At 39.8% G+C, this 24756-nt stretch overlaps 1 protein-coding gene across 1 annotated transcript; it reads left to right on the forward strand.

Annotated features, from left to right (window-relative positions):
- The first annotated feature begins 5203 nt into the window (after positions 1-5203).
- LOC132165356 (cyclin-dependent kinase E-1) lies at positions 5204-23983 on the forward strand. The gene is made up of 16 exons (XM_059575878.1): positions 5204-5638; positions 5767-5877; positions 6271-6374; positions 6457-6499; positions 6661-6759; positions 17337-17406; positions 18972-19066; positions 19197-19230; positions 19320-19404; positions 19692-19769; positions 20624-20671; positions 22405-22437; positions 22632-22737; positions 22819-23046; positions 23121-23195; positions 23747-23983. Exons 1-15 carry the CDS (start codon positions 5357-5359, stop codon positions 23187-23189), a joined length of 1485 nt encoding a protein of 494 aa, XP_059431861.1. The 5' UTR covers positions 5204-5356; the 3' UTR covers positions 23190-23195; positions 23747-23983.
- Positions 23984-24756: the final 773 nt, after the last annotated feature.

Here is a 24756-nt window from a genome sequence, read left to right on the forward strand (position 1 = left end):
GAAAGCCAAAAGTCTTGAGGATGAGCATGTTCAAGGCGAAGGGTTTTCGCTGGGAGAAAGAAAAGTTTCAATTGCAAAAGTTGGATTGGGAAGAGAAAATAAATATAGAAAGGAGAAAGCTTCATTTGCAAGAATTAGGCTGCAAGGAGAGAATAATGATGCTTGATACAAGTAGGATGTACGACTTCCAACAACAATATTGGATGGCACGCCAAAAGGAAATCGTTGAGTTTCAAGAATCAAGAAAGTGAGCATTATTTGCTCGTGTACTCTTTTTGTTGTCTTATAATTCTAGTGCTTGACTTTAATGTTAAGTCCTTATATGTGCACTTTTGTTCTTGTATTGGACTATAATGTTCTGTTAGGTTTATTTTGGCCTTATTTAACAAAACATTTGTTTGTAATTTCTTATTCTTCCTTAAGTGCCAGGGTGAAGATTGGATGTTTGTTAGAGGTCTCTGCCTTTCCCAATGGATGGGGTGTCAAAACAAGTACGTAACGGGACTCAAGGAATACTCCCTGCATTTTCGTCAGATGGGGTGTCAGGACGGGCTCGTGACGGGACTTCGAGAAGTGCTCTTGGCCTGTGCGTCAGATGGCATGTCAAGACGAGCTTATGACGGGACACAGTGAAGAGCTCTCGGCTTTCTCGACACATAGGCGTTAGGAAGGAAATGTGACGAAATTGAAGAAGGAACTCCCTAGTTCTTTGTTAAATGCCTCATTAGGACGAACTCATAATGAGGCTGAGTTGGTTTTACTCCCCACGTCATGACACAACTCATTTCCCATTAAGACGTGAAGAAGGATTTCGTCTTCATTGGATGCCATCAAGATGTGAGGTATAGTTTCTGTGGTATCTTGGTTTTCTTCCTTGATTTGTCTTCCCATTGCTCTTGGAAAAGAATTGGATGTGTTTATGGAATTGTTCTACAATGTTCCGGCACCCGAACATCACCCAGACACATATTGGGCATCACTTGGAAGTGATTAGGTCACTTGGGAATGTTTTTCCTATCACTTGGGCGCCATTCCGCAGCTCCTAATGGGAAAACAGGGAGTCACTACCCAATTTCCGTCCTAACGGAGTTAATCTCCCGTTAGGACGCGGTTGGTTTGTTCAAAAAGTTTGGAGCCTTTTTGACCTAGCAAACGTCCGAATTTGAAGATGCTCATTAGTGATAGAGTTGTAGGTCTAGGAAAGAGATTTCCAAAACCATTGAGTTTACGTCATTTGGAGCTTGAATGAAGAAGTTATGGTCAGAATATCTGCACTGGTTTGATTCCCCAAATGACTTTCAGCTTATGACAAGTTTGCCCTTTCTCGTTGTATATGATAAGCGCTAAAATATTCATATTTTCAGCCCTTATCTTACATGTTTTAATCCTTTGGTTGTAATTAATTAGGCTATTTTAATTCCTTTTTGTGTTTTTGATGTTTTTACAGGCTTTTAGAAGAAAGTGAAGTAAAACTGGGTGATTTAGGCTCAAAAAGAGAATATGGGAAAATTGGAGCTCCCTGGTACTGCGATCAATCGCAGGGTACCTGCGATTGAGCGCAATACCAGAGAAGATGCTGCACGAGCCAGGCCAGGAGTGATCGAGCGCAGGCAAAAGAAGGATCGATCCCAAACCTGCGATCGAGCGCACACGGGCTGCGATCGAGCGCACCCGTGCGCAGGAGGCATTCCAAGTGGTGGCTACAATGTCCCTATTTCCATATTAGGGTTTTTCAAACTCCAAATTGTAATAGGACTGAACCCTGCGAAAACCTTAGGGTTTACTACTTTTCCAAGGACTTCTAAAGCCTATAAATAGATTCCTAAGCCTTTAGAATGGGGAGGCTTGGAGAAGGGAGAAGAATAGGAGCTCTCAAGACAAGGGTTTATTCTTTCCTTTATTTTATTTTATTTTATGAAGATGTTTAACATCAACTCTATGTGTAGCTAATTTATTTAGTGGGGCTAGATTGAAGCCCTAGTTATGTTTAGTTAATATTTCAATATTGGCGCCTCTGTGATGGTTATGTTATGCTATTTAACTTGGTTAATTCCTGCTTTCATGAATTCCTCATATGTGTGTGTCTCATCAACATATGCATGTGGCATGTACTAGTTAATTAAATCAATTTGGATGATCGAGTCCTGGGTTTAATAAGAGTAACAAAAGATATCCACACCGGATTCTTGGGTAAATCAACATGGGGAACCGGGAGTAGACACCCATGCCCTAGGCCTCATGTGTTTGTCGATTTCTTCAGATTCATGCTTTCTTAAAGAACAACTTAGTAGACACCCATGCTAAATCCTTTAAGAAAGAAAAAAATTAGAGTAGACACCCATGCCTAATTCGTTGCTTAAGGAAATCAATAGCTTAGAGTAGACACCCATACCTTTAGGTTGGCAAACAGTAAATATGCATAACATGATTAAAGCATTGGCATATTGTTATATTAGTTAGATATAATTAGTGGTGGATGTCAAAGCCCTACCTCTTATTATCATCACTTTAACAATCAATCTTTTTTTTTACTTAAGGAATTTATTTTTAAACATAAATTCAGCAATCCTCGTGGGAATGATCCTGTACTTGCACCTTATACTACCATGTTGATCTTGTGCACTTGCAGGTAAAATGTACAATTACTTACCTATTAATTTAGGTAGATTATTGCACAACAGTATATAGAGAAAAAGATGCTCATTTGGGAAGTTTAGACCTCCAAGCATGAAAATAAGTGGGGAGAGTCTCTAAAGAAGGTTGATTAACTCTCTTTGTTGATCCAAGAGGGATTGTTAGAAGCCATTGTTGATTTCCCCCTCTTGATGGTTGTAAAGCTTTCTTCCATACTTCACCATTGTTGCACCAAGTGGAGTTCCCGAAAAGCTTGAAGCTTTCCACCACTTTGGGTTGCTGATTAGCATGTTGCCTTGGCGTGTTGCCTTTGATATTCATCTACACAAGATCGTTGATTCGGTTGTTTGAAGAAAAAAGTCTACCGAAGGGTCAGTAAGGAAATGCACTCCGTGAAGACAATGACTTGGAGGATGAGATGGAGGCTTGCCGATCTTACAGAGTCTAGAACTTGCTAGAGGTTGTGAGTATCTCTATTGTTTGTAATATGAGGGTCATATAGTGCTTTCCTGGGTTTGGCTGTCCTGTAGTGGTTTTTCCCTTTTGATTGGTTCAAAGGGTTTTCCACTTCGTCAACAAATCTTATGTTGTGGTTGTATGGATGTTCTTTAATGTTGTGTTGGTTTATTATTCGGCATAGCTATTTTTCTTCCTTAGATTTATGCATTAGACTTGGTTGTGATGTTGTTTTAAATTCTGCAGTGCATGTTATATGTTTGATGAATGGCTTAGTTCCATATTTTGTTTATTTGGCAATTTGAGGGTAGAGCTCGATCCTTGCTGTTCTTTCAATGTTCAATCCTCATGTGTGCACTTTTGATCTTGTATTGGACTTTTGATCATAACTCTCGTTTGTTTTCTTTGAAGAAGTGCTCAATTTAGATTCAACATAAGTGCTTGACAAGCTTGGCTATTTAAATAATGCATATTAAACTAAAGATTAAATCATTACAAATAAAGACTAACTTAGTAAATTATAAATAAGGTCCAACTTAATATAAATAATGCATATTAAACTAGTAATTCAACCGAAGCTCTTACGATTCGCCGTGTAGTTGCCATAAGTGCTCGACAAGGTATGATTGGAGTTGAGAATGAGTTTCTCTGCCTCTAATACTTAGATGATTATGAATAAAATCTGCAAGCATATCTGGTTGATCATGTGACATTGGCTTGGGAGGATTTCCATCGGGGTTGTTCGTAATCGAAGTCCAACGTGTCGTGTTCATCTCGTTCATCTTCAATGATCATGTTATGGAGAATTATACATGCTTTCATAATTTCTTTAAGGTCATAGACATTGAAAAGTTGTGCAAGCCAACGCACAATTGCAAATCGTGTTTGTAACACTCAGAATACACGCTCTTGTAACACTCTTGTGCGTAGTTTCTTTGAACGACTCTTGTTCTGCAACAAAATGTTTCTTCTTGGCTCCTAGTGATTCAATATTGGCAGTCAATCCAAACAACATTTGAAATTGTTAGAATATACAGAATCCAAACGAAATTAGGGTTTCAGGCCTCACACCATAATGAGTATAGCAACTATTCAACGAATATATAAGCATAGAAAGCAGCCCAATAACGTTCAAAAACATTAGAATATATAAGCATAAAGCAGCCCAATAAAGTTCAAAAACATATATAAGCACAAAAAAGCAAACAATGGCCACATGCCTCTCTTCATGGTCAAACCCCAAAATCTAGGGCATTTTAAAAGGGGGCTTTTCGATTTACTCGTAACAACTAACTAAAAACACGAACTTTGCAAAAATCATACAACTTTTCATGCGAAATCAACATAACCCAAACTAAATTTAAACTCTACTCATGCGAAATCAACATCAATAAACTTATAGTATGAAAACCTAAAATTTTGGTGCGAAATATACCTTCATTGGCCGAAACAGTTTCAGATCTTGTTTGGATTAACTGCGAATATTGGATCAGTTTGGATTGATGCGTACCTTGAAACCCTAATTTCGTTTTGGTTAGAACATTCGCGAGATTCTTGGCTTCAGTCAACTGAGGATAGCGACAACACTTAGGGCATTTGACTTCAATCCAAACGCATGGCGTTTCTATAATTAGATGGGTTAATGAGTCTTACGCGTGTCAACGATGGGTTAAGAAGTCTTTACAGTTTCCCATAAGATCATTTTAGGAAGGTCAAGTAAAAAAAGCTCACATGGACGGCATGTGATCGATTTTTTATCCAAATTGACGAGGCTGACTAACAGAGTAGCCACTTTAACACATGTTGAAATTTTATTGGGCTACTGTAGTACCGTTTGAACATTATAAGATCATTTCGCAAACAAAAGTTAGTTTGGGGGGCCTTTTTTACATTTTTCTCAATTATCTTTGTTGATATTTGCACTAAGTTTAAAATAGAGTAGAGAGCTTGCTAAAAACTTATTTTTGTAAGTTTTTACAATTTTTTTTTCTTTAAAAAAAAAATCAAATTTAAAGAATTTAATAGAACGTTCCAATAACCATTCCGTTTCAAAGCATTGATCTCCACTTGGTTACAAAAGGGCCTAATATCTTCCCCAAGGAAAAAAAGGAAAAAAAACAAGAAAAAGAACAAGAAAAAAAAATCGTCGCACGGCCAAAGAGAAAGGGAAAGAGGAAAGGGCGAGGGGGCTGCATTTCCTTAACCCGGGGACTTGTGTTGGCGGTCATTTTTCTCCGCCGGCACGCACAACAAATTAGAGTAGCATATGCTACGGAGCCAGCCAATATCCTGGGATAGCAAAATGGGAGATGGCAACTCCGGGAGCAACAGAACCCTTTCAGGCAACAACAACAACTCGAGCAACAAGCCGGAGTGGCTGCAGCAGTACGATCTGATTGGGAAGATCGGGGAGGGCACCTACGGGCTGGTGTTCTTGGCCAGGATCAAGTCCCCCACCACAAATCGCGGTAAGTCCATCGCCATCAAGAAATTCAAGCAGTCCAAGGACGGCGACGGCGTCTCACCCACCGCCATCCGGGAAATCATGGTCCTCTTTCTCCTCTGTTTGCTTCCAGATAATGTTTTCTTGTTTTTCACAATCAAATTGAACAAGAATCCAAAAAAAGAAACCCTGGGCATACTTTTCCTAATTTTCTCTTGGGCGAGTTGGTGCAGTTACTACGGGAGATTTCACATGAAAACGTTGTCAAGCTTGTGAATGTTCACATCAATCACGCCGACATGTCCCTATATCTGGCTTTCGATTACGCCGAGCATGACCTTTATGTGAGTGCAATTTTCTTTTAATTTTAGTTTCTCAAACTTGTTGTTCAAAGATTTTAGGGCAGAGGCACATATCTCGTAATGTGTAAAAAACCGTTGCTAATTTTAGGAACACATCGTTCTTTAAGTTTTTGGGCATTCCGGCTGCCAAAGCAACTGTTGCAATCGGATGCACTACCAAGCGCCGTGTCAAGTCTTTTACTGGGGTTTCTTTTCTAATGCCTATATTTAACTTTGAATGCAATAATTCAGTATTTCTTTCAGGTGGTGTTGTGAGGTTAAGAACTTATGCTATTCAGACGGAAGAATATATATATATATATATATAGCCGTCAATTTCAAATATATGATAGTTTTATCTGCTTAAGAGAACCATTTATGATCATCATGTGACAGGAAATTATTAGACATCATAGGGACAAGGTTAACCATTCCATCAGTCAGTACACAGTTAAATCATTGCTCTGGCAACTGCTCAATGGGCTCAACTATCTCCACAGGTATGGTTTATTTCCGCAACACTGATGTTTAGTTCCGTTGCAGTGTCATCATTGTCTCTGAAAATGATGGAAATTGCTGCAGTAATTGGATCATACATCGAGATCTAAAGCCATCAAATATCTTGGTAGTGTTTCGACCACCTAATCCGACTGTTATCTGATGAAATACCTTTACTACCTTAAGTCTTTCTGTGAAAAATTTGTGCTTGTATGTGTGTGCATGCTGGGTGTGTGTTGTTGAACCTATAGATATGCTGCCAGGTTTACATGAATCTTTTGTCACCAGGTTATGGGTGAGGGAGAGGAGCAAGGAGTCGTAAAAATTGCTGATTTTGGACTTGCAAGAATATATCAAGCTCCCTTGAAGCCCTTATCTGACAATGGGGTAGGAGGCATCTTTTGTGTTCTTTAGCGCTATAGTGTCTGTATTTTCATGTATGACTCGTATTTATTTATATGATAAATTACATGAAAATGAACATTTAAGGCAGACCTCTGATACACACTCAAGATTTTATGAGGCTAATACACTTTCCGAAAATCAGATGGCTCAAAATTAGATGAATGAAATTTGATGCCAGTTTTTCCTCGGTCTATAAAAATAAAGAGGTTCATGGGAGAGAAATGCTAATAATATCCATTGAAAATACCCTAGCAAAACATGCAGTTTTGAGGAAAAAAGAACACCTGAACTCCTTCAATATCGCACCTACTACCAAAAGACTGAATTAAAGAAGGGATGGGATAGACATAGCCATCTCTCCCTCACCCTCCAGCTCAAACTCCACATCCTGATCCATTGTTTGACAATTTGGGGCTGTCCTTAATAATTTTCCTCTTTCATTCTTTTTGGTTAAACCTACAGAAATTATCAGAGGCTTCTTTTTGGATGGCTTTATAATTGCTGATTCATAGATTGATCTCCAACACATAGAGGATCAAGAATGGTTTTCGGTATCTCTGAAGTAAGTCTCTGGCCAAAAATGTATTGGGCCATTGAACTGTGCGATGACAAGAATCAATAAATTGGGCCTACCCCTTATTATATTGTTAGAATAAGCCATATCTAGTTTTTTTATGGTCACCATCAAGCCCTTGGATCTAGCAGCCTAACACATTTAAGAAGACATCTTGGAGAGATAGTTAGCTGAGACTAACAAAGTTTCATAGGAGGAATCTGCATCTATCATGTTCGACACATCCTCTTTTTGTGTGTGTGTTGTGGAATCTGAACTGCATGCAATTTATTGAAAGAAACCAGGCATTCCAATTCTAAATTGGGAAAATCAAACTTGAACTTTGTATAAAAATGTATGTCTCCCACCAAAGCTTCCTCATGTATGGGGCTAGTGAGGCTTCTTGGAGCAAGCCTCATGTGATGATTGTCTTATGGCATTTGAGAACTATGATTGTAAGTTACTTTTATCTAGTGTTTTGGTCTCAAGCAGATAATGCTCAAGGCAATGGATGCTTATTGAAGTTTTTAGCTTCTTAGAAACTTAGATTTATTGTTAGATGTTTTCCATGTTTTCAACTTCATAAAACTCTCTCCTCCCTCTCTCTATCTCCTGTTGGCACGTGAGGGTGTATTCAGAGGCGCCTCACTTGTCCATTTTGGTTTCCATTCATCGGTGCCAATTCGGTCTCTTGGGGTTGTTAAGTTGGTGTTTAGTGGAATTTCCATTCGTCGGTGCCAGTTGGGTCTCTTGGGGATGTTAAGTTGGTGTTTAGTGGAATCCAAAGTCTTTGAGTTGGCGGTGGGGGGCGGTTCTATGGGTTTAAGGATTAGTGAGAAATGTAGGTGTGTTATTCGTTCCATTTTTCTGGGAAGATCCGATAGTTGCTGGTTGTTAGACATTGTCGAGGAATTGTTGACAGTGAAGGGTTCCTTGGTCTTTTGGAAATACTCTAGGGCTGGCTTTGCTGTCAGCTTTGTTCCAATATGGACAAATGCTTCTTGGTGGTGGAGGAATATGGTGGAGGTAGAAGGAGGAGATTTATCTTAGTGTCGAAAGGAAGAATCAGCAAAGGCTGGAGGTCCTTTGCAGCGAAGTTGTGGGTCGCTGTCAAATACTCCCAATTGATTCAAGGTGGTATGGTTGCTGGTAGCAAAGGTGGTCACTCATCGACATTGGTTTACTCCACAATGGAGACGGGAGGGAAGACATTTGTAGAGGTGCTGTTATCTACGGTGAAGGGTGGCCCTGGAAACCCATCAGCGTCAGAACTGAGGTCTTTGGCAAAGAAGTTGAAGTCCCTGGCAAAACCCCTAGTGCTGAAGGGTAGTTCCAAGATCCTTAAAAAGCTAACATTGAAAATGCTGGTGAAGATGTTGATGGGACAATGCGACTCTGAGGCTGTGTCTCGGAAAGGAAAACCTGTTGGTGAAAACAAATCAGGAAGGGACAAAGCACATTTTGGTGAATGACTTGATTATTGCTCCTTCAGAAACATGTTGCTATGTGTAAAAATGGACGTGATGAGGTGTCTATTGTGGTTGGACTTGGGTTTGAGCCCTTGTGGATGTGGTTTGTTGGGTTCAACGCCTAAGCCAAATTTAGTTGAAGTCCCAAGTGTGCCAAGGTCTAGACTAGCTTACTCAAATGATGGTGTGAGGCCTATTGCTCGTGACCCAAGAAAAGAAAAGGCCTCGATGGGCTTGAAGGGAGCACGACCCAAAGTTTCAATTAAACCCAAGTTAGGCTTGAATGGGGTGTGGCCCAGATTTACCTTTAAGCCCAAGTCTGGTATATGATTTAGGGTTGGGAATAGTCTAGCTTCCACTCCTGGTGATTCTACTTCTTTATGCACCTTAGCTGAACCGAATGCTGTGTTTCCACTGCTAACAACTGTCAGTGATTTTGGTCGTGGGTCAGTAGTGATAAGGCTACTTGTCTATTAGACTCTCTCAGCAGTTGCCGATGAGGCTTCTTGGCACGACAAGCTCATTGTGAGACAAGTGGGTTCAAGGGCTGGGTTTGTGTTAACAAACTCAAACCCACTTTTTCCAAGTCTCTTAGTAGCTGCTGGTTGGGGATGGTCAGCCTGGCCTCACTTCCTCTTAGGTAGTCTGTCCTTCTGGCCCTTGCTTTTCCTCGGTATAAGGGATGATTATAGGGGCTTTGGTTTCTCTTTTAAGTGCTTTGGTTGTGATGGATTTCAGTAGTGATGGGGGGAGACAGAGCGGTGGAGCTTTTCAATGGGGTGGATCCCCTCTCTCTATGCCCCACTAAGTTCATTTTCCTTTGCTGTTTTGGGGAATGCTAGTGGCTCAAGTTTTGAGTGCTCAGATTGGGTGGTGCAAAGAGCGAGGGAAATCCATCAGGTTGTAGGGGGTGTGTGGGTTTTGAGGAGCAATTCTTATCTATTCAAATTGCTATTGAAGTTGAAGCTAATTGTTGTCATTAGGGCTTGGCATCTAGTTCTAAACTAGGGAGCAAAGGTAATAAGGATTACGAAGATTAGAGTGGCCCATCAATGATGATTCATAAGGGGAAAGCTCAAGCTGTGGTAAGGGTTTTTTTAATGAAGCCTAAATTGATATCTTGGAATGGGAGAGGGTTGAATGATGGGGATAAATGTATGAGGGTGAGAAACTTATTTAAACAATGGAAGGTTGACATTGTTTGTTTCCATGAAACTAAGCTTGAAGTCAGCACTTGTAGTGTTGTACGCAGTTTGTGGGGTTGCCACCATGTGGATTGGTGATGTTTGGATTCTAGAGGGGCTTTAGGTGATGTTTTAATTATGTGGGCGTAGGAGGGCGGCGGAGAAAATCGATGAGTGTGTGAGGTAATTCTCCTTGGTTGTCATCTTTAGAAATGTTGATGATCATTTCATTTGGGCTTTTGCAGGCGTGTATGGCCCTAATTCTGACAGAAATAGAAGGCTCCTTTGGGATGAGTTGGCTAGTATGCTTAGTTGGTGGAATTTGCCTTGGTGCATTGGGGGTGATTTTAATGTTACCAGATTCTCTAGTGAGAGATCGGGGAAAGCTCATTTATGCCCAACGCTCTTGTTTCATTTTTGATCAAGGCCTGATGAACCTCTCTCGTTGGTGGAATTTTTACTTGGCCAAATAATTGGGATTCTCCCTCTTGGTCTAGAATTAATATATTCTTGGTCTCTACGGAGTGGGAAGCCTAGTTTTCTGGTGTGTCATAAAGAAGGTTTCCTACACTTTGCTCAAATCATTTCCCGATCCTCCTTGACTGTGGTGACTTTCATGGGCGTACTTGGTCCTTCAAATTTGAAAATATGTGGCTAAAGTTTGAGGGTTTTGTGGACAGGGTGGGACTCTTATCTTTTTCAAGGCTTTCCTAGCTTCATTTTGGCTAGCAAGCTCAAGGCTTTGAAAGTTGACGTAAAGAAATGGAAAGAGGAGATTTTTGCCAATAAAGGAAGGAAGCCGGAGATCTTGGTATCACCTCCCTAAGCTACATGTTCTGGTATCATTGAAGAAGGGAGGGCTTTAGGTGTTGAGGAGAATATGAAGAGGGCAGAATTTGTTAGCAATTTGGAAAGATTCATTCTCATGGAGGAAGTGAGTTGGAGGCAGAATTTTTTCACACAATGGCTAACTCTAATAGCAGGAGGGAGTAAGTATTGGATTGTGGGGCTTTCAGTGGAGGGAGTAAGTATTTTAAATTCGAGAATATGTGGTTAAAGTCTGAAGGCTTTGTTGCCAAGGTAAAATCTTGGTGGGGGTCTTATATGTTTGATGGCTTACCTAGTTTCATTTTAGCAAATAAGCTGCAAGCCCTCAAATTGGATCTGAAAAAATGGAATGAGGAGGTTTTTGGTGACATTGGAAGAAAAAAAAAAGGAATTATTGGAAGGTATTCAGGAGTTGGATGCTATGGCCGAGGCGAGGGGTCTTGATCAGGAGGATAAGATTAAAAAGGCTGACTTGTCGAAAGAATTGGAGAATACCTTGTTGTGCGAGGAAATTCATTGTCACCAGAAGTCGAGAGCATTGTGGTTGAAGGAGGGGGATAGAAACTCGCAGTTTTTTCATATGTTAGCCAATTCTCATCGTAGTTATAATTGAGTGGAAGCGCTTCGTATCAATGGTAGCTGGTCCTATAATCATGCGGAGATAAAAGAGCATATTGTGCAATTTTATCAAAGTTTATATTCTGAGCAAAGTTCTTGGAGACCTAGAATGGATAATCAAGCCTTTTCGTCCATTGACGTGGAGGAAAAAAAATGGTTAGAAAGAGACTTTGAGGAAAAGGAGGTGTGGAAGGTGGTGAGGTATGGAGGGGGACAAGGCTCTGGGTCCGGATGGCTTCACCATGGCTTTCTTTCAAGCTTGTTGGGCTGTGGTGAAGCATGATGTCATGGCTGTTTTTTCTGAATTCCATCGAAGATGCAAGTTGGTGACGAGCATAAATGCAACTTTTGTGTCCTTGGTTCCGAACAAGGTGGAGGCGGAGGCGATTAAGGATTTTTAGCCCATTAGCTTGGTGGGAGGTATGTATAAAATTCTATCTAAGGTTCTTGCTTCAAGGCTAAAAACTGTTATGGGAAAGATCATCTCCAAGTCTCAAAATGCTTTCATTGGTGTTCGTCAAATTTTAGACTCTGTGCTCATTGCAAATAAGGGTTTGGATAGTCGGCTAAAATTGGGGGCGACAGGTGTTTTATGCAAATTGGACTTGGAAAAGGCTTATGACCATGTTAATTGGGACTTCTTATTGTATTTACTGCACCGATGCGGTTTTGGAGAATGATGGAGGGCTTGGATAGAGTGGTGTATTTCGTCGGTTAGATTTTCCATTATGGTGAATGGAACTCTGGAGGGTTTCTTTAATAGCTCGAGGGGTATTCGGCTAGGGGATCCTTTCTCTCCATTACTCTTCGTGTTTGTTATGGAGGCTTTGAGTAGGATGGTGAATGCGACTGTTGATCAAGGTCTTTTGACTAGTTTCTCCATGGGGAAAGGGTCTTTTCAGATTTGGTGATTTCTCATTCTTTATTTGCTGATGATACCTTGATTTTCTGTGAGCCTAATCCCAAGCAAATCCGTTATGTGCGCCTTATCCTACTATGCTTTGAAGCTGTCTCAGGATTGAAAGTAAATCTTGGTAAGTCAGAAATTGTAGCTATTGGAGAGGTGGAAGACATTGGATCTCTAGCTAACATTCTTGGGTGTAGTGCTGCAGCTTTGCCTATGAGATACTTGTGCCTTCCGTTGGGGGCATCATACAAGGATACAACCATGTGGATTGGTGTGCTTGTTAAAATGGAATGTCAGATGGCAGGGTGGAAGAAGTTGTATCTTTCTAAGGGTGGGTGGTTAACGCTTATCAAGAGTACGTTGTCTAATCTTCCGACGTACTTCTTATCCCTCTTCCATGTTCCTATGAGTGTGGCCAGAAGAATTGAGAAAGTCCAAAGAGATTTCTTGTGGGGAGGTATGGGAGATGAGCCTAAATTGCATCTTGTTAATTGGAATCAAGTTTGTCGTCCCGTTCGGGATGGCGGTCTGGCATTCGAAATGTGCAAAAGTTCAACCAAGCTCTCTTGGGGAAATGGCTTTCGAGACATGCAACTGAGAATGAGGCTCTGTGGTACAAGGTTATTAGAGCTAAGTATAAAGACCAGGATGGTGGGTGGTTTGAAGGAGGCTTCAGGTCCTCATGGTGTGGGTCTGTGGAAGCATATTAGAAGAGGTTGGGATATTTTCCCAAAAGGTGTTCGGTTCGAGGTGGGGGTAGGGTCTAAAATTTGCTTTTGGCATGATATTTGGTGTGGTGATCAACCTTTGAAGCATGCTTTCCCGTCTCTGTTTAGTATTGTGAGATACAAAGAAGCCTAGGTGAAGGATAACTTTACTTGGAGAAACGGGAGTGTAGAGTGGAATGTCATCTTTGTTCGTTCCCTCCAGGATTGGGAAGTGGATGTGGTCTTATCTTTTTTTGATCAATTGTACTCTTGTGAGGTCTCTCATGGCAATAGGGACCGTATTCGTTGGTCCCATTCCAAAAGGAGCAGGTTCGAGGTGAAGTTATTCTACAAGGACTTAACCAAGTTAGATCACGAGGGGTTTCCATGGAAGAGTATCTGGCGCACCAAGGTGCCTACGTGTGTGGCTTTTTTCGGGTGGACTGTTGCTCTCGGCAAAATCTTGACTCATGATAATCTGCGTAAGAGGAATATTGTGGTTGTGGAGTGGTGTTGCATGTGTAAGAAGAATGGAGAGTCAGTCGATCGTTTACTTCTTCATTGCGAGGTTGCTAATGCTCTCTGGCACGCTATCTTTAGCTGGTTTAGGCTGAATTGGGTTATGCCTTGCAGGGTGGTGGATTTGTATGCTAGTTGGTGGACGAGAGGGCGATCCAACAGTGCGGTTGTGTAGAAGATGATTCCTTTATGTCTTATGTGGTGCTTATGGAGCGAAAGAAATGCCAGATGTTTTGAAGACTCCACTAGGACTTTGGAGGAACTCATCCATTTCTTCTTCTTTACTCTTTTCACTTGGACTGCTGCTTGGCTAGCTCCCTTAGTGATAAGCTTCTCTGATTTTCTCTCTCTTCTCTCCTTCTAGTTAGGCGTTCTCCTTTTATACTTCCCATGTAATTGGGTTGCGCTCTTCTACGCTTTTTTATATATATCATTACTTATCCAAAAAAAAAAAAAAAAAAAAGAAGGAACACCATTGACTCTTTGTTGATTGATGGTAGTATTTCTACCAATTGATCGAAGATTAACGAGCAATTGGTCTAGTTTTATAAAATGTTTTTTATCAAGCGGTTGAGTTGGAGGCTTGTGGTGGACAGTCTTTCCTTTGATTCTATTGATGAGGGAGCGCCTAGTAGGTTAGAGAGATTTTGAGGAAAATGAGGCGTGGGAGATTGTGAAACCAATGAATGGTGATAAGGCATTGGGTCTTAATGGTTACTCTATTGCATTCATCTAAGCTTGGTGGAGTTGTTTTGAAAGAGGACATCATGCAGATCTTTCGTGAGTTCCATGCCAGTGGTAAGTTTGAGAGAAGCTTTGATGCTATGTTACCCTTCCCCCCCCCATTCGTAAGATTCCAAGGGCTGTTGATCCCAAGGATTTTCGCCTGATTAGTCAAGTGGGTAGCATCTACAAGATGATTGCTAAGACTCTTGCAAACAAGCTTAAGATGGTGTTAGAGAAGATTATTTCTAAGTCACATAATGCATTCATTTGAGGTAGGCATATTCTAGATCCAATTCTTATTGCTAATGAATGCATTGATAGGAGATTGAGATCTGGAGAAACGAGAAAAAGCTTATGATCATGTTAATTGGGATTTCCTGTTGTACATGCTGGGAAGATGTGGGTTTTGGGGGAAATGGTGCTTATGGATAGCTCATTGTATTTCCATGGTGCGGTTCTCGGTTTTGGTAAATGACTCTCCCACAGGCTTCTTTAGCAGCTTTCGTGGCTTGAGGCAAGGGGATTGTTTATCTGCTTCTCTATTTGTCATAGTGATGGAGGCATTGGGTATGATGATTGCAGCTGCAGTGAGCGGCGGTTTGTTTTTTGGCTTATTTGTGGGACAAATAGTGATATCTCCCATTTTCTGTTTGCTAATGATACCTTACTTTTATGACTTATCAAAAAAAAATGATACCTTACTTTTATGTGGGGTTGACCCAAATCATTTACGCAATTTATGGAGTTTATTCTTATTATTTAAAGCTGTCTCAGATTTGAAGACGAACTTAGCCAAGTTGGAATTGGTTCTTGTGGGAAATATTGATAATGCGGCTGGGTTGGTTGGGCTTTTGGCTATGGGGTTGCGTCCTTGCCCTTGAAGTATCTTGGTCTTCTGTTGGGGGCTTCTTATAAGGCCAAGCATGTATGGAATAGTGTTATTGCGAAGATAGAACGTTGGTTGACTAGTTGAAAAATGTTGTATTTGTCTAAGGGTGGTAGGATTACCCTTAAAAGGAGCAGTCTATCCAACTTACCTACATACTTTATGCCCCTCTTTCCTCTCTCGACGAGTTTTGCAAACCGTATTGAGAAGCTCTAATGTGCTTTATTTGGGGTGGGCAAGTAGAAAAGTTCAAATATCACCTAATGAGTTGGCTCAAGGTTTGTATGCCGATCTCTGAGAGAGGGTTGAGGACTAGGAACTTGTTGAGGTTCTTTCATGCTCTCCTAGATAAATGGCTTTGACGCTATGAGCTTGAGAGAGATGATTGGCGGAGAGTGGTGGACTCTAAATATGGAAGCCCAGGGGGAGGGTGCGTTTTAGTGAGCCCATCTGGGCAATGGGGTGGGTTTATGGAAGATTATTAGGAGGGGTTGGAGGAAGTTTTGTAGTCATTACTAGATTTGAGGTGGGAGATGGATCCAAGATTAGCTTCTGGCATTATCTTTGGTGTGGGGATACAACCCTTAAGGAAGTCTTTCCAATTTGATTTGGTATTGCTCAAATAAAGGATGCTTCTGTTGTGACTCTTGTGGAATTTGAAAAGCCATTCAATGGAACGTGAGCTTTACTAGAGCAGCTCATGATTGGGAGGTGGAAGTCTTTACCTCGTTCTTTAGGGTGATGTATTTAGTGACAGTGAAACTGGAAGGAGAGAACAAGTTGTGGTGGGTCCCTTCCAAAAAGGTTTTGTTTGGTGTTAAATTTTCTACATGGGTTGCCATGATTGTGTCTGTTTCCCTTGAAAAAGTATTTGGCGGACTAAGGTTCCATTGGGGTGGCATTTTTTGTGTGGTTGGTGGCCGTAGGAAAGATCCTTACTATGGACATTCTCCGGAAGCAGCTATCATTGTGGTTGATAGGTGTTGCAAAAGGGATGGGGAGTTCGTGGACTATCTTCTTCTTCATTGTGAGGCTACTTATGCTAATTGAAATGTTTTTTTTTTTTTAGTCAATTTGGGTTATTTTGGGTTATGTATAGATGAGTAGTTAATTTGTATGCTTGTTGGTAGACTGCTGGCAGCACTCGAAGTGTTGATGTGTGGAAGATGGTGTCTTCGTGTCTTTTGTGGTGTTTATGAAAGGAAATGAGTGATGGAAGTTTTGAGGATCGCGAGAGGACTTTCGAAGAAAATAAGTCTATTTTTTCAAAATTTTGTATTTTAGGATAACTGCTTATGTTTCTCCTGTGGTGACTAGTTACCATGATTTTCTTGTTCTTTTTGCCCTACTAGTTAGGTGGTTTCTCTTGTATACTTTCTAAGTGTACATGGGGTGCCTTACGCTTTAAATGATATCTCGATTACTTATAAAAAAAATAAAAAAGATTTACTGTTATCACATTTCCATTTTTGGTCTGCCACTGGGTGTTGGCTTCTCACCAATTGCTCTATTGGATTGCTGAGCGGGGGCTGAGAGATATTCACATCTGCAAGATGTAGCTGTTTCTTCAGCACATGCAACTCGTGTACACAAGACTAGAAAGAATATTCCATAACTTTAGAACAAAGAAAGTGAGGATAGTTAGGAGTATCTTACTGCAAATATAAAAAATTTGGGCATTTTCAACTAAAGTGCTTTCTTTTTATTTGTAGTCTCCTCTTGAAAATAGTATTTCTAAACCCTTCAGGGTGCTCTGGTTTCTGTTTGTAGTTGTACCAATCTACAATACATGCATTTTGGTGACCACTAAAATGAAGTGTTGCCCATGTCTTGATATTACTGTAATCAAAGTTGTTTTCTGATGTGTGAATGACATCTTCTTGCTTACAGTGCATTTGTCTCAGTATGTCAGTTGTATTTGATATGCTGAATACTTCGATTTTGAAGTCTTTGTGATTTACTGGGTTCTTGAACCTCTTCTTTTACCTGTGTTAGTATTTTACTTGTCCTGTGATATCTTGGGAACTTGAATATGCAAAGTTTGCCCCCCCTATCCCCATAGCCCCATTAAGCTGGTTATTTAAAAAATTATTTGCTTATGTTTTTCAGTTTTTATGATACTTTGGTTTCCTGCAAGTTGATTTGTTGATTATTACTTGCAGGTCGTCGTAACTATTTGGTATCGCGCACCTGAGTTGCTACTTGGGGCAAAGCACTACACAAGTGCCGTTGGTATCCTTGACACCATATTCTGCATTCTTCTATTTACAAGGGCACATAATAGATCCATGCATTTGTATGTTCAAACAAAGTTGCCAATATATATATATATAACAAACCAATCTCTTTGAAAGTGTAAGGTGCCCCTAAATACATAAGACGTATACAAAAGGAAACCTGCTAGAAAAAGCAAAATGAATAAGGAAATCACTATAACTAATCGACAGAGGGGACACATAGGCCGATGCCCATAGATACAAAGTTTTATAGAATAAAAATAGAATTTCCCCCACAGTCCTCTCCATGTCCTCAAAGTTTCTATCATTCATTTTTCTTCATAAACACCAAAAGAGGCACGTCAGCACCATTTTTCACACCGCAACACTTCTTGGCCTATTAGAGGTTCATCATCAATCATACAAATCAACAACACATCTAGGCATGACCCAAGACATCCCAAATCGACTGAAAAGAGAACTCCAAATGGCGGACGCCACATCACAATGAAGAAGATGGTGATCAACGATGATGTGCTGCTTCCTTAGATTATCCAAGGTGAGGATTCTACCTAGAGCTGCCAACCACGCAAAAAAGGCCACCCTCAGGGGAGCTTGAGTCCGCCACACACTTTTCCAGGGAAAGCGACAACCTTCAGAACAAACTAGAGAACAATAGAAGGATATGACCTTGAATAGTCCTCGTTTGGATGGAACCCACCACAGCTGATCTTTGCTTTCTCTTCTCACTCTAAATGAATGCAACACCTGGAGAGAAGAAGCATAGACATCCACCTCCCAATCATGCGATGCTCTAACAACTCACATTCCATTGGTTGGAACCACCCAAAATCTCCAAATTATCTGCAACGGAGGCATCCTGCGCACTAGCAAGGCCATATAAATCAGGAAAAGCTACCTTTAGAGCCGCATCCCCACTCCATTGAACATGCCAAAAACTGATCCTGGTACTGTCCCCCACCTCAAATATAGAAAAGCTGAAAAATTTCTCCCAATGCCCTTCCATACCCCCACCCCTAAAGCTCCCAAAGGCTCAAGAGAACACCACCCTCCCCAAAAACTTTCATATTAAGAGTCCACCGCGACTCTCCACCAAACCTCTCTCTTGAGCCCATAACGCCACAACCATATATCTATAAGAGCGCGGCATTTGCTCTACTTTTGACACTAAAGGCTGTGTACTGCTTTATGCATATTGATTGTTCTCTCAAATTAAAGTTTTGCTAGGATGATACTTGTTTATTTTTGACATATTGCGTTGCTTTTCTTATGCATACTTACTCTAGAAAACGGTGGTTTAAACTAATGTTGGTTGCACGGCATAGTAGGTACTTTATTCTTTAATTTGAATTGGAAGGGAATTCTACTGCACAAGTTATTAAGATTGACAGGGAAGAAAGTCCAATCTTAATGGAAGAAATGATAGCTAATATATCATGAATGAAGTGAATGTTGAAAACGGCTCATGATGAATGCTGGTGTAATTTTTTGCCATATTGCACACCACTATATGATCGTATGTGAATTAAGAATGCAGTAAATCCTTAATATTGCAACTAGATATGTGGGCTGTTGGATGCATTTTTGCTGAGCTTTTGACTTTGAAGCCACTTTTTCAAGGTGCAGAAGTCAAGGCCCCACCAAATCCTTTCCAGGTTCAATGTTGTTTCTGATGTTATATCTCTTGAAAGTTTAGCTTTCGTAACTGACTTCCCATTTGCAAGATGTAATTTCGTACTCTGAACCATATACAATGGCATTTTAAATATTTTTATGTTTGTGCAGCTTGATCAACTTGACAAAATATTCAAGGTCTTAGGTAGTTTTCCTGCTTACTTTCTTGATGGATCCCTTTTTTTACTTTTATATGTTGCAAAGCTATATCACAGTTTAACGTTGTTGCATAAGGCCATCCCACACCTGAAAAGTGGCCAACACTGCCAAATCTTCCACATTGGCAACAAGATTTGCAGCATATACAAGGGCACAAGTAGTAAGTTTTTTTTTCTTCTTATTTTATCAAATCAGGTATCAAAAGTGAAATAGACGTTTGTGTGTGCATAGGCCAATGGTCTTTGGACCAAGTGGTATCTCCTCTAGTAAGGGGTGAAGGGTGAGGTTACGGGTTCAATCTCATGCTAGTGCAGGAGTTGTTATTTGTCTGTCAAAAAAAAAAAAAATTATTTGCATATATCATATTATTGGACACTTCCTTGGGAGGCTTAATTTGTTTGTTTCTTATTGTTAATTTCTTTAATCTTTTTTTTTTTTTTTTTACAGTGACAATACTGGCCTTAATAGTGTCGTTCATCTCTCGACAAAAAGTCCTCCATATGACCTCCTATCTAAGATGCTTGAGTATGTGGTGCCTTCTAGCTTTCTATTTATTTGTTATCTTACTAGCTTACTACTATTTTGTTGTTGAAATCAGTCCTGTTTTCAATTTCCTTAATGTTTGAAAGACTCAATTGAGTCCCTGCGATCATGTTAATATGTCAACGTCACTATAAGCATCGACTGAGGTGATTGAATAGCAGAACCTTATCTACATGGCATATGCCACATCAGCCACATATAAAACAATCATCAATTCTTATTATTTCTTTAATGTTTTCACTATAATACGAATATAAAATATGATTGGTGTCAATGTAGTTTTCATGTTTTGTTTTTATTTTCTATTTATTTTTTTATAAGTAAATGCGATTCATTAAAACGTGCAAAAGGCGCAACCTAAGTAGACATACACTAGCACGCACCTTGATCTGCTATAGTGCCTTTGCCAACTCCCGCCAGACCTCTACTGCCTATCACTGCCCCCCACATGAGACTGTGATGCCTCTGGCAGCCACCATCTCAAAACTAAAATCTTACACCCAAAATCCTCTCTCTATCTCTCTCTCTCTTATATATATATATCAATCGAGACCAATTTTTGCACAATGAGATTGAGGAAGCCATGATGGTCTCTAAAGGCACTGCTGCGTCAAGGACAAACAGGGAATAAATTCTCATCATGTCATTCTTAGCATTATTTTTTCTTTAAATTTTTATTTAGACATTTCTGTGAAGTACTTCTAGGGGTGGCAATCAGATTGAGGTGCTCAGTTTGTACAAGTGAAACCTGTCTGTAATTGGTTGGGGGTTCCAGTTGTAATTCTTGCTATATTTCTTGCTGTAATTGATTGTGTGATGACTGTCTTTATATGCAGATATGATCCTCGGAAGCGTATAACTGCTCAACAAGCCCTAGAGCATGAGTATGATCTCCTCTCTCTCTCTCTCTCTCTCTCATTATTTACAGTTTTATGGCATTTCCCCCTGGCGCTCGTGGGGAAGCTGGGGTTGATTTCTCTCTCTCTCTCTCTGTCGAATTATTTACAGTTTTATGGCATTTCCCCCGCGCTCGCAGGGAAGCTGGGGTTGATTTCTCTTACTGTTTCATCGAGCCATTGTTTATCTGACCATAAAACATGGATACAGCATGACATCTGTTTTATTTTCATTTCTTGGTGGTGTCTGACAGAAACCAGAGAACATTCATTTTCTCCTCTAGAATTATTTACTGTTTTATGGTATGTCTCCCCGGCGCTTGCTGGGTAAGCTGGAATTGAATTCTCTTACTGTTTCATCGAGTCATTGTTCATCTGACCATAAAACATCAATCCAGCATGACATCTGTTTCATTTTCATTTCTTGGTGGTGTCTGACAGAAACCTGATGAGATTCTTCCTCTCTTTTTCTTCTTTTCCTTGGTGGTGTCAGAATTCTTGATGTGACCTGATTTTTTTTTTTTTGGTGTCAAATAAAAAAAAAAAAAAATTGATCTCTAGTCCCATAAACTGTGCCCATTATGGTGGAAAGACAGTAACCTATCTGACTCTGCATCTTCTTATTCCATGCTTACACAGACCGGAGATGGCCATGTGTATTATTAAGTGGGAAGTTCTGGAAATCCCTAGGTTGTGTAGTAGCTATTTTAGATTTTTGATCTTAAATACTGCTCAGGTAGTATATACATTCACCGGCTCTCAAGAAATTTATAGTCATAAAGCTTTTGGTTTTTTCCTCACATTATTAGATCATATGCTATCCTGACATGCTGAGTCAACATTTGTGAGACTCATGGTTGCATATGCGAATATCTATTTTGCTTCCCAGAGTTCGAAAGCCTTTATTGCATAAATACTTATAAGCAATTTCACATTGGTTGTTTATTTTTTGCAATTAGGTTTTGGTAGGACTCTTAATTTTGGGCCAGATATTGAGGTTTTGGACCTCAACTTGTTACACTCCCCTAGTTCATCAAATGATTTGTAGGCTTCATATTTCAGTACATGAATTTTGGCCCTTGACTGCCAATTTCCCTAGAAACTTCTTTTTCCATTTTTTTTTTCCCTTAAAACTGAACTGCTTACTTGGATAAAATAGTCTGGTTTAGGAAATTGCATCCTACTATTATAGGTTTGGCCGGCATTCTGACTCATCATTCAAGGCTTGCTATATGTTTTTTCTTTTTTGGGGGGTGGGGGTGGAGTTGGGTTTGAAAAGATACATATTTTCATAAGTTTACTAATTTGTCTCTCATTTTTTCTCATTATGCCATCTTCAGATGGTTTTCCCGCCTTTTTGTGCATGAAAGAACGTCTTTCTTCTTGGGGCTGTCTGAGTTTGACACCACATTTTGGTGTTGACACTTGCCTTTATTCGCTAAGTAATGCATTTGTATGTGTGGTAGAGAAAGCTTTACCACTTGTAGGACTCTAATCTTGATGTTGTATTTATCCTGATGAAGTGTCTAACATTATGACCTTTGATTGTGGGGCATAATTCAATATTTGTAAGCTTCTTATGAGCACTAAATCAACTGAACATTACTAGATGCCCAAAAGAAGATCATATAGTTGCATGTCGTTCTTGGATGGGAGAGTTACAACTTGTTATAAGTTACTATATACCACTTTCTTAATGTCCTTTGTGTTTTGCTTTCCAGGTATTTTCGTATTGAACCTCTCCCAGGGCGGAAGTAAGGGTTTTTTTGTTTTAGAATTCTTTTTCGTTTTGGTCTTTATTTTCCTTTTTGCCTGAGAAGATAAAACAGTCAACTCAGCAGATGTGCATGAGTTGGACAAGCAAAACTTCTAGTAGAAGTAATGTTGAAGCATATAGCGCAAGTATATTTCCTTCATTTTGACGAGAAATATGTTATATCAATTTCAGTGCACTGGTAGGCCCATCTGTGGAGAAAGTTGTGAACTATCCTACTCGTCCAGTGGACACAACTACAGATTTTGAAGGGACAACTAGTCTTCAACCTTCACAACCGGTATATATGTGCATCTGTGTGTCTCTTATGTTTCTTCTCTGGATGATGTGTGCTTGCTCATTCTCTGATTCATTGGACTAGGTATCATCTGGAAATGCAGTTTCTGGGAGTATGCCTGGTACTCATGGAGGGACAATGAGATCTGTCCCTCGGCAGATGGCAGTAGGTGGCATGCAAAGGATGCAACCTCAGGGCATGCCAGCTTATAACCTAACATCTCAGGCAGGGATGGGCGTTGGAATGAATCCCAGTGGCATTCCGATGCAGCGGGGTGTTTCTGCCCAGACTCATCAGCAGCAGCAGCAGCAGGTTTATCGTGTTGACTCGTAGTCCTTTTGTTATCAAATGATTCCTATTTCTGATGCCCCATTTTTCTTAAGCAGTTGAGAAGGAAAGATCCGGCAATGGGGATGGCTGGATACCCTCCACAGCAGAAATCAAGGCGCATGTGACATAGTGTAACTCCTGAATTCCCTTCATTGATTGTACCTATGATTTCTTTTTGTGTGGGTTGGTACAACATATTTGCATGGTCAATGATGTTGTGTCTATGCAAAGTATAATCCCAAACCCCAGCCCTTTTCTTTCCTTCCGTGGGTCTTTTTTCTCAAAAGTGCATTGAAAGCTCGCCTTAAATCCTATACTGGTCAATTGTACTGTTATTTCAGATAAATGCTATGTTAGATAAATATCTATATATAATAAAATAAAATAAATGGTAAAGAAAACGTTCATATCCCGACAAATATTATTGTTGCCAATTATTTCTTTTCTTAATGATATACATATAACATTACCATTTATATATTTATTTATTTTTAATTTGTTGGCTTATCATCATTAGCTGCTGAATCCTAAAATAAAGGAAGAGGGTGTTATTGACACTTTGTGTAGTAGCGTAGCAAACCATGAAATGTTGTTAGTTTATCATCCTTTATGAATAAGTGAATGAGTTGAAGAGATTTATTGTATGAAATGCATTTAGCTCGAATATGGTTCGGTGATGCAGGTGTACGAGGAAGTGAAGATTCATTTCTTTTCGGGATGCAAATGGCACAAACTACTCCGCCCTAGCTGGAGCGCATGGACGTGTTGCCATGTAACCAAGACAGCGGCAGCACTATACTATCATTACTCTACTGTACATTTTGCTGTACCTGTATGTGCTCTTCTTTTAGAAAAACAAGAAAAAAGTAAAAAGCAAATGTCAAATTTCCATTAATTCAAAGAGGAATGGGTTACAATCTCCTAAGCGCTATCCTCTCTCTCTCTCTCTCTCTCTCTCTCTCTCTCTTTTCTAACTCATTGGGGAAGTTCCGGATGGAGGATGAATGTAGATGGTTGATAGATAAAAGTCACAAAATTCAAATCCAATCTGGTGCGTAAATTGATTATCTAAATAAAATTAACCTTTAAGATATATATGTATGAAGAAAATGAAGACTTAAATTTCTTGTGCTTGGGGCCTTGAAAGAATGATTTGTTGGAGGCTACTCAATTCATAGAATTAGGTGGGACCAAAAGGCACAGTAAATATTAGTTTGCAAATGATAGTTAAAAGGATATATATTGGGTTCAACAAATAAATTCTCTCATTTCAGGTTACCCAACGTGCTTTCACTAGAAAGGGCATGGGCGGATAGCATTTGAGTTTTCAGTTGATCCTGAAGCATAATAGATATGTAACGTCATTACTTTAGGCCCAACGGAGAACATGACGTTGGAATGGGAAATATTAACGAGGATCTTACTCCTTATCAACTGGGCCTGACGTACGTCCTCCTCTATAATAATATAAAGCTTGACCTAAAATGTTATTAGCGGTGTTCAATGCGTATCAAAAATCACAATTTCATATATATATATATATATATATATATATATACATTCAATCATATTAAATTTTAAATTACAAAAAATGTCCTAACCAAGTCATGGTAGTGTCTTGACCAAGTCTTGGCAGGTCCAGACCGAGTTTGCAAAAATTATAAAAGAATAAAATAAAAAATTATATAGATT

The sequence above is a fragment of the Corylus avellana genome, chromosome ca11 (genome assembly GCF_901000735.1).
Source record: "Corylus avellana chromosome ca11, CavTom2PMs-1.0".
Classification (NCBI taxonomy): Eukaryota; Viridiplantae; Streptophyta; class Magnoliopsida; order Fagales; family Betulaceae; genus Corylus; species Corylus avellana.

Bases quoted from the DNA above. Each gene is read 5' to 3' on its own strand.
- LOC132165356 (XM_059575878.1), top strand. From the start codon at position 5,357: ATGCTACGGAGCCAGCCAATATCCTGGGATAGCAAAATGGGAGATGGC. The intron at 5,639-5,766 runs GTCCTCTTTCTC...GAGTTGGTGCAG, and splicing joins CCGCCATCCGGGAAATCATG to TTACTACGGGAGATTTCACA. The intron at 19,231-19,319 runs GTAGTTTTCCTG...TTGTTGCATAAG, and splicing joins CAAAATATTCAAGGTCTTAG to GCCATCCCACACCTGAAAAG.